Source organism: Chlamydotis macqueenii, chromosome 5 (genome assembly GCF_036417535.1).
Source record: "Chlamydotis macqueenii isolate bChlMac1 chromosome 5, bChlMac1.mat, whole genome shotgun sequence".
NCBI lineage: Eukaryota > Metazoa > Chordata > Aves > Otidiformes > Otididae > Chlamydotis > Chlamydotis macqueenii.
The window spans coordinates 39,207,784-39,221,463 of NC_141560.1; the positions used below are offsets into that span (position 1 = coordinate 39,207,784).

Here is a 13,680-nt window from a genome sequence, read left to right on the forward strand (position 1 = left end):
AGGAGGCATGTGAGAATTGGAATTCCCTAGTGTAAATTCAGTGAAGTATTATTGATTATTTTCTTCTAGCTCATATTGATAATAATAAATGATACTTGCTTTTGTGCAGAAGTTATTGGGAAAGAGTTAATACTGGAAAAACTATATTAACTCAGTCTTTCTAGTAATTGTGAGCAAAAGCTTTGTGCGTGCTGTTCCAGAAGCAGAAACTAAATATGATGGGAAGTATTGTGGGTTTTTTATGTTGTGGGCTTTGTGCTTGTTGTTTGGTGGTTTTTTGTTTTTGGTTTTTTTTGTTTTGTTTTGTTTTTTTTTAAGGTCATATGTAACCTGTACCGTTTACTTTAGCACATACTTTGAATTTTTAGTACAAATTTTAGTATAATTTTAGTACAAATTCACTCTAAATATTTATGAAAGTAATAATATTTAAACATTTTTCTCTTTCACACAGTGGAGCGTTAAGTAAAAGATGTAAGAAGCTTAGTATGTTTAACTTGTACAGAAGAAGATTGAACACTAATTTAACCTTGTGTAGAGCTTGGCTGTAGGGCAGTAACAGTATAGATGGATTTCTCCTTTGTGCAGCAGGCACAAGCATGACGAGATGCAATGTGTGGAAACTGCAAGTAAATTTTTATAGCAGAGAAGCTGCAATTTTTTTTATGCTTAACAAGAGAGAGTGACCATAAGAGCTGCCAGCTCGTCTTTAGATCTCAAACTGTGGTGTTAGTCACCAAGGCAGCAGGGAGATGAGGATTGTGATATATTCTTTCTTTCACTGTTTTTCTTAAATCAAGACTTAATCATTTAAAAAAAGAAAGTTGTATCCCAAGAAGTTAAGACCTTGCAGTAATAACTGCTGTGTGGCCGATTTTGAAGTAGTTAATCCTTTAATGATTTTCTGGGCTGAAAATATTAACACTGTATTTTGAGTGGAAACAGGTTTAAACTTGGAGACTCAGAACTGTAGAGGCCCTAAGTATGTATTGCCCCCTTGTGACTGAGTCTGGCATTACTCGTTTTGCTATTTTTTTGCCTGTTACCAACAGCTTTCCTTCATTTTTTAGGGGTAGTGGAAAATTCAAACTCATTCCTCAGGGTCATTCTGAAGGTATCCTTTACCCTTCTACAAAGGAGGGGGGAAAAGGTTTAAAGAGCCTAATTGTTCCACCTGTTTTTTAGTTCTGTCTAGGCAGCTGTCTTCTAGAGCTCTTAATTGCCCCATTGTCTAAGCAGTTTGGTTAGCCCTTCCAGCTCTTTCCTCATTGTTGTAGGGGGGTCCTTATACCCCCTCTCAGTCCAGAATGACAGAGAGAATATATTGGGTGTATTAACTTCTCCTGCCCCACTTTGGGAATGCATCTTTCCACTTAACTAATTTGAACTAGTGCTCTTAGCCATTAGGCTTATCTTGTGAAATTTCTGATAACTTCAATGGAAGTAATTAAGACTAGGATAATTTGAAAATCTTTAATCACTTTCAGTGTTACTGCTGACGGACGTTAAGAATATAAAGAAAACAACCAAAGTTGATATTTTCTAAAATTATTTTGCTTTGACTCCCCAGAGTGAACGATTGCAGTCTGACCTGATTGTGTGTATAGTCATTGGTGTACTCTATTTTGCAATTCACGTCAGTACCGTATTTACAGTTTTACAGGTAAGGGGTTCCGTCATGTATACTGTTTGTTGTCTTTATGCAAATACTATGATGTGATATAATGCTTACTCTGGTAGTGCACCGGGTCTCCTGATTGGTTTTAGATGATCTTTAATGTGATAAGTACCTGACTGAAGATCTTCATATTCCAGTTTATGTGCTCAAAAACTCTTCTTCCTCTGCTCTTTCCTAGTTTATTCTGGATTTTTATTTTAGTCTCTGACACAAAATACCATCTTTTGCTTCATCTATCTCAGTTAAATAGTGTCAGGATCATTTTGCAGTAATGGAAAATGAAACTTTAAAAAAAAAAAAAGTTTAAAAGGTTTGAGGGGCTTGAACCTTGATTCAGCAATTGCATGCTAACCTGGCTGTTTGTAGACTGTAGTATAGGGGAGTACCCCTTTAACTGGATTGGTTATTTACAGGACTTCAAAGAGTCTTTGAGTTTCAAGTTTTTTACTTGTCAGTCTAGCTAATATTACTGCGTCAGATACTTTTAATGTCTATATATGACTCCTGCTTGATGATGATGATGTTATGGGACCAGATCCTGTGTTTGAATTTGTTTAAGTAAAGGCATTTGCCCGAAGAGTTACAGTTACTGAATTTCTTATTTTGGTGTTCCTGTCATTGAATCATTGATTAGCTTATGAACAGCCTTACATCAGGTAAGGGAATGTTTCTGGCATGTATTTCAGAAGGATTTTACCTTCCCGCTCCTGCCTACAATTAAGGAAAGAAACTAAGTTTAAGAAGCATATATGTTTAGGTAGCTTCAGATTTTCAGGTGAAGTGCCCTACTTCAGCAGATGTACTAGGTTTTTTTTCTAAGGAAAAGGCATCTTCTGTTGTATGGCTGGACTTTAGCACTCTTCCCAAATGTTACTTTCTCCCACATTTGAGAAACTTGGCTATATACTCTTCACCAGTTTTGTTCAACAGGCTTAGGCCTCACAGAATTTCAGAATGAAGAGCTTATAACAAGAAAATGCAATCCTAATTTTGCTATGACATATCTAGAAATTTAGAGAAAATTCTAATGTATAGAAAGTGTTACTGTGAAATCCATTCTTCATACCATGTTAATACAGTAGTGGTTTGTGACTTCCGTGAAGGAGTCTGATCTTGGTGGGAGGCTTCTCAAAAGAATATAAGATGAATGATTTTGGTTTTCCTTATGCTTATACCTCCTTTTATCCAGCAGATGAAAATACAATTTGGGTTCAACCTTTAGGGGATAAGAGCTTTATCATTTTTGAAATGCAGATGGGTCAGAAGCCATGAACTATGAAGGAAAATTGGTGTACTATTTTTAAAATACCTGTCAACTTCATAAAAATTTGTTAGAAATTAGTGGTGTATTTCTCATAGGGATTTCTTGTTTGGTCTTAAAGTTGGTAGTTTGATCTTAAAGGTTCTCATGAAAACATACATTCCCAACTTACTGTTACTGGAGCACCTGACTAGATACTGGAAAAGATATGACATTACTAGCATATGATTTTGCTTATAAAACACAAACCTTAATTTCTTCAATTCTTCTTTTTAGCCTATTTTAAGTTATGTTCTCTATGCATTGGTGGGTACGGTAGGCTTTGTGACCCATTATGTTCTGCCTCAACTCCGAAAGCAACTTCCTTGGCATTGCTTTTCTCACCCGCTGCTGAAAACCAAGGAATACTATCAGTTTGAAGTCCGAAGTAAGTATCATTAGTGACAGATTTTTTAACTTACTGTAGTTGCTAACCAACTTGTGTTAGCTATTGATACACTTAATGTCTTTCTTTATTGTTCTCACCACTAGAGTATTTAATGACATACCGTGTAGAAGTGTCTTAGTTTCTCAGTTCTTCATGCTTGGATTCCATGACATTTTATGTATCTCTTAACTGAGGATGACAATATGTTACATGTGTTAGTATTATCTCCGGGCAGTTCCATTAAAGCATAGTCTTCAAAATCCTAAGTTGAAAAGTTTGTGCTAATTATAGCTTTTTTTTTTTTTTTTTTTAATAAAGGTAGTGTGTTTCACTAGGTATTTCTTCAAGATAGTAAGTTTTCATATATTTTGAGGATTAGGTATGGTGGATGTTGTCAGATTTCATCATGGCATGGATTTGATTCTTAATGGTATTGTTGACATGTTTAACAACAGAAAGTAGTGCAAGTGGCCTACTAATGGAAAAACACACTAAAGGACCAGTCTTGCCAGTTGATCTGCATAGACACACACTTGCATCTTGTGTTCAAGTCTATGTTTCCATGAAATCTTTCCCTGGAGGCTGCAAACAATATGAAGTTAGCTATGCTGCTGGTCAGTTTTCTAGTATGGATAAATGTAGCAGTAGATTGTGGGATTTCCACTGTTGGAACGTTTTTGTTGTTAACAGCAGACTTAAGAAATTTCTATCAAAAATGACTTGGAAACAATTGAAACTATTTTGTTTTTTCTCTTCAGTTAGCTTCCAAGGTAAGACAGTAATGAAAAGAAAATGAGCGTTCTGCTGCTTTCAGGAGCAGAGAATTACCAGAACTGATGTGCAAGCTTCCTACCTTTGTAGCAGCTATGCAATGTGGTCTTTTCACTGATGTCTAAATTATGGGCTTTTTTCAGTGATCGAGTGTAAAGATGGATAAATATGAATAGTAACTGTAACATGATGCAAACTCAGAGGAAGAAGTGAAAACTGCAATTGTATGCCTTGTTTTTTTTTTTAATCTATGAAACTAGAGAAGCTGCAGTTCATGCCCTTTTGCTGATATCTGACTTCAGTATTTCCATATATAGTAGTGTTTTCAGAAAGATAGGTCATATCCAGTAATGTTAGCAGTTTGTAGCATCTCACAGTTTGGTCCCTATAACTTAAAGAGAATTTGTGTTGTATCAGTGACTAATTGTCCTTATGGCTTCTGTTGTAGAAAATCAACTTCAGATTTTGCTGGGGGTCATCTAGGCATGTGCAGTCATTCATAGCAACGAAGAGGGGTGGGCCTTTTTCTAGCCTTCTTCAAGTATTCCTTTAACCCTTTATGTATGCAAGAGTGTTTAACATAACTTTGACATAAGCTTTTCCAAACTATGGTTGTACTGCCTTATAAAATAAATTTTCTCATAATTTTCATTTGCATTAATTGGAAGTGTAGCAATCCTGTTATATAATTTGCAATTACTATAGAAGTTTAAAATAAATTCTTAAGTCTCACTCGCTTGTGTTGGCAGGTTGCATATGCTCTTCTATATCATAGAGTCGTAAACCAGAAATCTTTTGGTTTGAATATGGTTGGAAAACATCTTTTGAATGAGATAAAATGCATAATGTCAAACAGCAATGTTGAAAGTATGAAGAGGTGGCAACCCAGTTGGTTTCCTGCCATGTGCAGTAAGCAAGTAGCTTGCAAACTCTTATATTGTAATAGATTTTGTATAGTTGTGTAACAGTGCAAAAATTCTACTGGGGCTACCAATAGTAGCTTAAAAGGAGCTTTTCTTTATTTTGGTTAGATAAAACCATGAAAGTTCAATATGAGATACAGTTAGTGTTTGACTCCACAAATTGCTTGGTTCAAGAATCTTCTGTTAGCTGTGTCTGATTTGACAGTACCATCTGATTTCTTCTTTTCAATGTATCTTGATAGATGCTGCACATGTTATGTGGTTTGAGAAACTTCACATTTGGCTCCTTTTTGTAGAGAAGAATGTTATCTATCCACTGATAGTCCTCAATGAGCTTAGTAGCAGCGCTAAGAGTATTGCTAGTCCAAAGAAACTGGATACTGAGTAAGTAGAAAAGGCTATCAAGTAATCTGAGTATGTCTACTGTGGTGTGAAATTAAATAGTGAGTTCTGGCCTCCATGGGAAGACAGTTAATGCTATTGCCTTAAAACTAAGACAGGGAATAAATAAGGATTTTCTTTATTTGAAAGCTCTTCTAGAACCAAGTTATCTTGCTGACTTAAACTGAATGGAGTATTACAGTGTTCAACTGGGAACCCACATGAAGATAAATCATTCAATTCATAGCATATACTGTGAAGATTGCAGGCTGCAGAATTATCTAGTAGTATGATAGCAGAATTTCCTTCTTGATATTCAGAGTCTATAATATGATTATCTGGACTGCAAGTTGAAGATATGTTCTGGTACTTTTGTGAGGTGTAAACTTAAGACTTGTGTAATGTTCTCTGAGTTGGTGTGCCAGCTTGCAACCTCTCTACAACATTCTGCTCTCATCAAAGAGAGAGAGGCCTTCTAGCCCCTGAGTATAATCTGTATCCAGATGGAATTGCAGATTGGCTCCTAAATTGAGCTTTAGGTATAATCTCTTGAGCAGTGTGTCTGACTGTCTCAGCAAATCAGAGTTCAATAATAGACCCTGGATTTTTTGCCTCCAAGAACAACGATCTGGTGGCTTTTTTTGAATTTGAAGTTCTATTAATTTAGACAGAAGTGCTGTAGAGAAAATAAATCTTGAAACAAAATGGAATATGAATTTGGAGGGGGGTAGAGATGTTGGGTTTTTTTGGTGTGGGATTTTTTTTTTTAAGTTTAATAATGCTGAGATCTAGTAAGTTCTTTCTTTGGGTTCATTATTCTTGTCTCTACAAGACCTTTGGGAGCATTGTTGCTATTGCATTACTTTAGTGTTATTTTTATAACCTTTTGATCTGTCGGTTACTATCTCTGAATAAGAATATCACTGAGTTCATATTAGGGGAATAGCAACTTAATAAGCTAGAGCAGCATAGTCGTGCAGGAAATAATGATAATCCAGTGTTCATTAACATGCTTTTGCTGATTAATCTAGAACACTTCTAGCATTTTTGTATCTTAATATTTATAACCTAAATTGGAGGATATTTCAGCTCTGACTTTTTTTTAACACTTTTTTTAAGCAAGACTCTTACAAATAGTGCTAATCCTTGAACACTGATTGTCTTGAGAAAAGACTTTGATAGTAACCTTTAAAAAAAATTATCTGAAGTTATCGTTAAAAAACCTAACAAATCAAACACCAACACCCTCCTTCCAAAAGCAAACACAAATCTAAACCTTGAGTTTGGAGAGATTGGCATTGCATGACAGCAACAGTTTAGGTGGTCTTTAAACTTCTTTCTGACAGCAGATAAGTAACTGTTTTGTGTGAATTTCTTATGCAGGTTGGGTGCTTTAATGATCACAATAGCTGGCTTGAAGTTACTGCGTTCATCATTCAGTAGCCCAACGTGCCAGTATGTCACTGTTATTTTCACAGTGCTCTTCTTTACTTTTGATTACAAAAGTTTTACTGAGACCATGCTGCTAGATCTCTTCTTCATGTCCATACTCTTCAGCAAGGTAACTTTAACTCTCTATTTCTAGGTGTTTCAGGTCCAAAAGGAAAAACAGATAGTCCTAACTGATAGGTAATCTCCCAGATCATCAGTCCTGCTGGTACTGTAATCAATATGCTGTAAGACAGCTAAGACTTCTCCTTCCCAAAGTGCTTATGCTTGTAACTTTCTAAACATCTCATGAGTTTCTTTTAGCACAACAGTGAAGTGCATATTATGGTGCTTGCTTCATTATTATATCCTTTTTGTAAATCTCAAGGCTTCCAGTAGACCAGTAAGAACTCTAGGGTGACCAGTAAATTCCTCAGGATATTTTTGTACTGCAAAGCATGTTGATTCTTAGCCAAATCACTAAATTTTTCTTTTTTTTTTTTTTTTTTTTTTTTTTTTTTCCCTCCTGTAGCTTTGGGAACTCTTTTATAAATTGAGATTTGTGTATACCTACATTGCTCCATGGCAAATCACCTGGGGATCTGCCTTCCATGCTTTTGCCCAGCCATTTGCTGTGCCACGTATCCTTTGAAAATGCAGACTTTTTGCTGAAGTAGTATATTTATAAATTCTGAATGTTGCATTGTGATGAATTATGTATTATGGGCTAAATGTACCGAATGAACAGGTTTGTCTATTGAGTATTTATGAAAAACTTTGCACGCTTTCTGCCTTGCTATAATGCTACGAGTTACACAGTAGCAGACAGAGTAGGAATAGAATTCTGACATATAAGAAATATGGAGCAGGAGTTACTTAACTCTGAAAATGACACAACTTTTCTTCTGGCAGTCATTCCCTTTTTCAAGAATCACTAACTATGGCTTTAGTTCGAGTTTTGCTTTTTAAGCTTCTGTAGGCTGGTTTGAATGGAGTGTTGAATTAGTGTTCTCTATAGAACCATGTCTAGTGCCAAATTTTCACCTGCTTCTGTTTTTAAGAACAAAAACAATCCCCTTATTGCTGGAGATACTGTAAAGATACTTTGCATAAAAAATTTTTTGAGATCTTGTCTTGCTCTTAATTGGTGTTGCTGTCTGTTCCTGGTACTATCACAGAAGCTTGAAAAAAGTAGTTGTTGCTTCGCTTTCCTTAATTCTGTTATCCTACAGATTCTGCAATGTTGTTTGTCCAAGCAGCTGTGTCAGCTTTCTTTTCTACTCCACTGAATCCTTTTCTGGGAAGTGCAATATTCATCACTTCATATGCCAGGCCTGTCAAATTCTGGGAAAGAGACTACAAGTAGGTGAAATAAGACTTCTAAAGCTTGTGTCCTTTGTTTTTAATAATGTGGCTAAATGTGTTGGTTTGGGTTTTTGTTGGTTTTGTTGTTTGGTTTTTTTTTGTCTAAGTGCTGCTACTTTTTTTTTTTCTCCCAGATACAGCACTGAAAGTTTTCAATGAACTTGTTTCTGAAATATTGTAGCAGCTGTTTTTTATACTAGCAACATTTGCTTTAGCTTCTTAAGTAATTTCTGCTTAGTGGTATGCCATCCTGGTAGTTTTTTAAAATGTAACAATACAGTATTGTAAAGTGAATTTATGTACAAAAACATTTTGGGGGGTAGTTCATAACTATATTTGACCTGTGTTCATTATCGCTCATTTCACAGCTAAAACTGGCTAACCTCAATATAAAAATCTTCAAAGTAAATATACTTATTTTTGATCAAGGTGGGATCAGTAGTAAAAGATTACTCATGTCAGATTATACCTCCCTCTGTTTTACTTCTCTGAAGTCCAGTATTGTTGATGGGATGTTAGATAAACAGCATAGGGAAGATGAGTGGATAGGTTTGTTATTTATGGAGAACTAACTTTTCATTTCATTGCTTTATTGCTTTTTTCCTTCTAATGCTAGAACAGTTTAAATGAGGGCCACAAAGATGATCAGAGGGCTGGAGCACCTCTCCTATGAAGAAAGGATGAGAGAGTTGGGGCTGTTCAACCTGGAGAAGGGAAGGCTCCAGAGAGACCTTGTTGCGGCCTTCCAGTACCTAAAAGGGGCCTACAGGAAAGATGGGGAGAAAGTTTTCAGCAGGCCCTGTTGTGAATAGGACAAGGGGTAATGGTTTTGAAATAGAAGGAGGTAGATTCAGACTGGACATATGGAAGAAATTTTTTACAATGAGAGTGGTGAAACACAGGAACAGGTTGCCCAGAGAAGTGGTTGATGCCCCATCCCTGGAAACATTCAAGGCCAGGTTGGACAGGGCTCTGAGCAACCTGATCTGGTTGAAGGTGTCCCTACTTCTTGCAGGGTGATTGGACTAGATGGCCTTTAAAGATCCTTTCCAACCAAAACTACTCTATGATTCTACAGTGTTAAAAATCATACGTTAAAGAGTAAATGTTGTAACTTCAACCAATGAAATAATAACTTTCTGAAAATTGCCCTTTTGGTAACATCTAGTGGCTTGTTAGCTGTGCTGATTTAATTGCTTTTAAGTTTGTCACAATTAAAACTTTGATATCTATCTAAGAAAATGCATACACTTATATATAAAGCTAACAATTATTCTATGGATACCTACTGTGGACAAAGTTTATTAGATATTGTATCATAATGCTATTATAGGCAGAAAATACTACATACAGGAGCAGCAAATTTGCATATTAAATTATTTTAAAATAAGTTCTTGGAACTATTTCAGTAGGAATATTTCATAAAAAATTTTATTCTGTTAGTAGTTTCTTCCATTAGATTTCCTTAGAGTGATAAATTTGTTGTTAAGTATGCTTTACTTAATTATTTTCAGCACAAAGCGAGTGGATCATTCAAATACAAGGCTGGCTTCACAGCTTGATCGAAATCCAGGTAAGTTTTCTAGTCTGATTTCAGTGACTTTCATTGGTGCTTTTTTTTTTTCTTTTTTTTTTGGAGGCGGGGGGGTTGGATGTAGTGCTTTGGTTTTTGCTGGATTTGGTGTGGGTGTTGGGGGGGGGGTTGGTAGGTTTGGGTTTTTGGTTTTTTTTTGATAGTGGTTTTTTTTTTTACATGTAAATAGCTTTTATATGATTTTTATAGGATTCATGATCAGTTTGCCCTCTGATCTTCTCTAACCCTGGACAGTCTCTGTGTTGTTTGGTCTGTTATTTTCTCCTCCATCTGTCTTGCTTTAATCTTTAGACTTTCCTATAGGTTTTTTTTGTTTCCCACTTACCTTTATGTGTATCTACTTTACTACTTTATTTATAATTGTAGTATACATTAAGCTGTTTTGCTTTTTATTCTTAAGTAATTAAAAAATTCAAACATTATTTGAAGGTGTCTCAAGGTGATGAGACCTGTACAATAGTCATTACTGAGATACTTGTGTGCTCATTTGCTTTTGCACTTGATTATGTGGAATAAATTGATGGGAAATGCATGAGTGGAACTGAAGGAATAATTTGGAAAATGGAGGAGTGACTAAGAAGGGAAAAAAAAAAATCTGTCAAAAATACTAAATGTCACTTAGCATTCATTTGGTGTAGTTGTCCCTTAAGAAAAGGGCTGCTAGGATGTGAGGAATGACATTGAAACATTGTTGTTAAGAAAAGTGTAGGATCCAATGCAAAGTGATAATTGACATTTAAGCTTGACGTTTTTCTGCAGATTCCGATAATAACTCAAATGCAATCTTCCTGCAGGTTCAGATGATAACAACCTGAATTCAATTTTCTATGAACATTTAACCCGTTCCCTTCAGCACAGCCTATGTGGAGACTTGTTGTTGGGTCGGTGGGGAAACTATAGTACTGGGGACTGCTTCATCCTAGCCTCTGACTACCTCAATGCACTAGTACACCTTATAGAGATAGGAAATGGCTTGGTCACCTTCCAGCTGAGGGGGCTTGAATTCAGAGGTGAGTGCGTAACACTTCCTTAACTGTCTGTACTAAAAAGACTTCTGTTTTGGTAACTTACTTTCAGTTCCATCCTGTAAATTAATTGCTTTGAAAATGGGCTGCAGGACCTATTTCTGTCCCAGTCACTTGTAAGGAGGAGCTTACTCTAGCAGAGTTGATGCTAAGTCTCTCTTTCCATTTTAGTGCAACATGGCTACCATATTTGATTCTTAGAGACACCTAACTGAAATGTGATCCTAGAGTGATAAATTAAGGTGTCCAAATCTTTTGTGTTCATTGGCAGATAGTTCACTTTGTGTTACAGAAATTTAATTGGTTAGATTCTAACCTCTTTTAGGTACAAGTCAAAGTTAAAGCAATCATATAAGGTGTTCAACTCTTTCCTCTTTTCTCCGTTTTCTCCTAAGGGACTTACTGCCAGCAACGAGAAGTAGAGGCTATCACTGAAGGTGTAGAGGAAGATGAAGGTTTTTGTTGCTGTGAACCAGGCCACCTTCCTCACATGCTTTCCTTTAATGCTGCCTTTGGGCAGCGTTGGCTGGCTTGGGAAGTGCTTGTGACAAAGTATGTTCTGGAGGGCTATAGCATCACTGACAACAGTGCGGCTTCCATGCTTCAAGTCTTTGATCTCCGTAAAATTCTCACCACTTACTATGTGAAGGTATGATTCAGATCAGTACAACCCTTGGGGGGAGAGAGGCTGGATTACGTCTTGGAACTGCTTAATGTCTTGAGCTTCTCATATCTTCCCTATGAGGATCATAGGATGTGATACAAATTATAGATGTATGAACACCTTCATTAAAGAAGTATAGAGTTCGCTGTACTGATGATTACTTAATACTCTGGTGTGTGAGCAGGACAGTGACCCTGTGGTCTAAAATAGGGAGATGACACTATAGCTGAAGCTGGAATAGAAACTTGAAAGCTGTTAATTAAATATAATAGCTGCGTTGTAAATGAGAAGTTAAATAGTGTGTTTCTCTTGGAGAAAGACAAGCTGCCTCAGTCTTCAAAAGCTGTCCAAACAAAACTTTTTTTTTTTTTTTTTAAATCCCTGCCCAGTAGCTATAAGAGGACCCTAGGCCTCAGATTGCTTGAGATAAACAGTTTACTACTTGAGATCTCTTACAAGCTACTCTCTTTCAGAGAGCTGAAAAATTTCAGGTTGCAATACTTCCAAGATATTATTCACACACACAAGTTGTTGTAGTTTTTTCCCCTACCCCTAAACACAAGGGTGTTAAACTGTTTTTTATTTACCATTTAAATTTTTTAGAAATTCAGTATCTAAGCCTCCATGTTAACTAGATAAAAATTCCTGTGTATTTGTTTTTCTGTAAAATTACAGTGAGAATCCTGTCCTGTCCTTTTTTCCTTTTCCTTATTCTTTCAGTGTATGCTTCAGAAATCTTGACAGTCTTTGAAAAATACGCCTGTCTACAGGCATGTGTTGTATTTTGTGTGCAGAACTGTTGCATGTATGAGCTAAATAAATGCTACTACTGTGTATCAATTTTGTTCATTACCGGGAAAATAATGCAAATTAGTTGAAACAATTGAGATTGACTTTTTAAAAATTGCAGTACTGACTCTTACTTTTAACTACTACTGTTTTCAGGGAATCATCTATTATGTCACAACATCCCCCAAGCTAGAGGAATGGTTAGCTAATGAGACAATGCAGGAAGGACTGCGGTTGTGCACTGACCGCAATTATGTTGATGTAGACCCAACATTTAATCCCAATATTGATGAGGATTATGACCACCGTCTAGCAGGGATCTCAAGAGAGAGCTTCTGTATGATATATTTGAATTGGATAGAGTATTGCTGCTCTCGAAGAGAAAAGGTAAGTAGAGCATGTGGGGAAAGCCATTCACTATTCTAGGATACTCTTGTTTTTTAACCTGTTTGTTTGACTTACAGGTTGGTTTAATATTGATTTTTTTTTAAAAGTAAAGATTTATAATTAAAATATTAATTTATAGTTTACTGGTTTTGATGTTCTGCTCTTGAGATGTGAATTTACATAAATTCTGTAAGTAGTGTGTAATTTAACCTGTTCATTAATGAATTTTCTTTTACTAGCTCAAATGAATCAGTTTAATCTTAGGCATTTATCTACATACAAAAGGGTATGTTTATAGAATTGATGTTTCATGCTTAGATGCCAGTGTTTACAAATCAACCCTAACTTAAACAAAAAAAACCCCACAAAACAAAACCCCCCAGAAACCAAATACCTGTTGCCAGCTTGTAAGACTGACCACTTCTTTCTTAGTGGTCATACTTGACTGTTCCTTTGGACCACTGGAATTGTTGGCTTGTGAAAATGATCGTCCCATATTCAACCTTTTCACGTCTCTCCAAATCCTTCACCTTTTCAATAGACACATTAGGATGTTTGTAGAGGAATGCCTTGACTTCTTACTGTTTACAAAAAAAAACCTGTATGTGATTTAGTCAAAGTACTGTTGCCTTTGAGAATAATAAGAAATTTGATTGAAATTAAAGGGGCAGGAATATAATTGGAATTTATGTGTTTAACTGAAGGATCAGAGACTTCAGAGTTCGGCTTTACTTTGGAGGTAAAAATTAATTAGAAGCCCATTTTAAGGGGTATAATATTTAAAGCATTGTGCGGTCAAATGACAAACAACAGAAGAAAATTGTTTCCATGTCGCGATCTTGTGAAATACTTTGTAGGTATTGAAAATCAGGTTTAAACATTCGAATAATACTAATATCTAAGGCATTATATACCCTATACAGCTACTACTGGCTTTGAGCTGAGGGCATATTTCCCCCAAGTAAAGCTATAGTCCAGGGAAGTCGT

General features: G+C 36.0%; 1 protein-coding gene across 10 annotated transcripts in view; it reads left to right on the top strand.

Annotated features, from left to right (window-relative positions):
* PCNX1 (pecanex 1) overlaps positions 1-13,680 on the top strand; it is a 91,984-nt gene that overhangs the window by 61,455 nt on the left and 16,849 nt on the right. For all 10 annotated transcript variants that reach the window (XM_086748860.1, XM_086748862.1, XM_086748865.1 and 7 more), the window contains 10 exons: positions 1,571-1,663; positions 3,216-3,366; positions 5,303-5,444; positions 6,825-7,002; positions 7,402-7,510; positions 8,102-8,231; positions 9,749-9,807; positions 10,623-10,838; positions 11,249-11,502; positions 12,463-12,693. In XM_086748860.1, the coding sequence (XP_086604986.1) occupies positions 1,571-1,663; positions 3,216-3,366; positions 5,303-5,444; positions 6,825-7,002; positions 7,402-7,510; positions 8,102-8,231; positions 9,749-9,807; positions 10,623-10,838; positions 11,249-11,502; positions 12,463-12,693 (1,563 nt within the window). The remainder of the gene's footprint in view (positions 1-1,570; positions 1,664-3,215; positions 3,367-5,302; positions 5,445-6,824; positions 7,003-7,401; positions 7,511-8,101; positions 8,232-9,748; positions 9,808-10,622; positions 10,839-11,248; positions 11,503-12,462; positions 12,694-13,680) is intronic.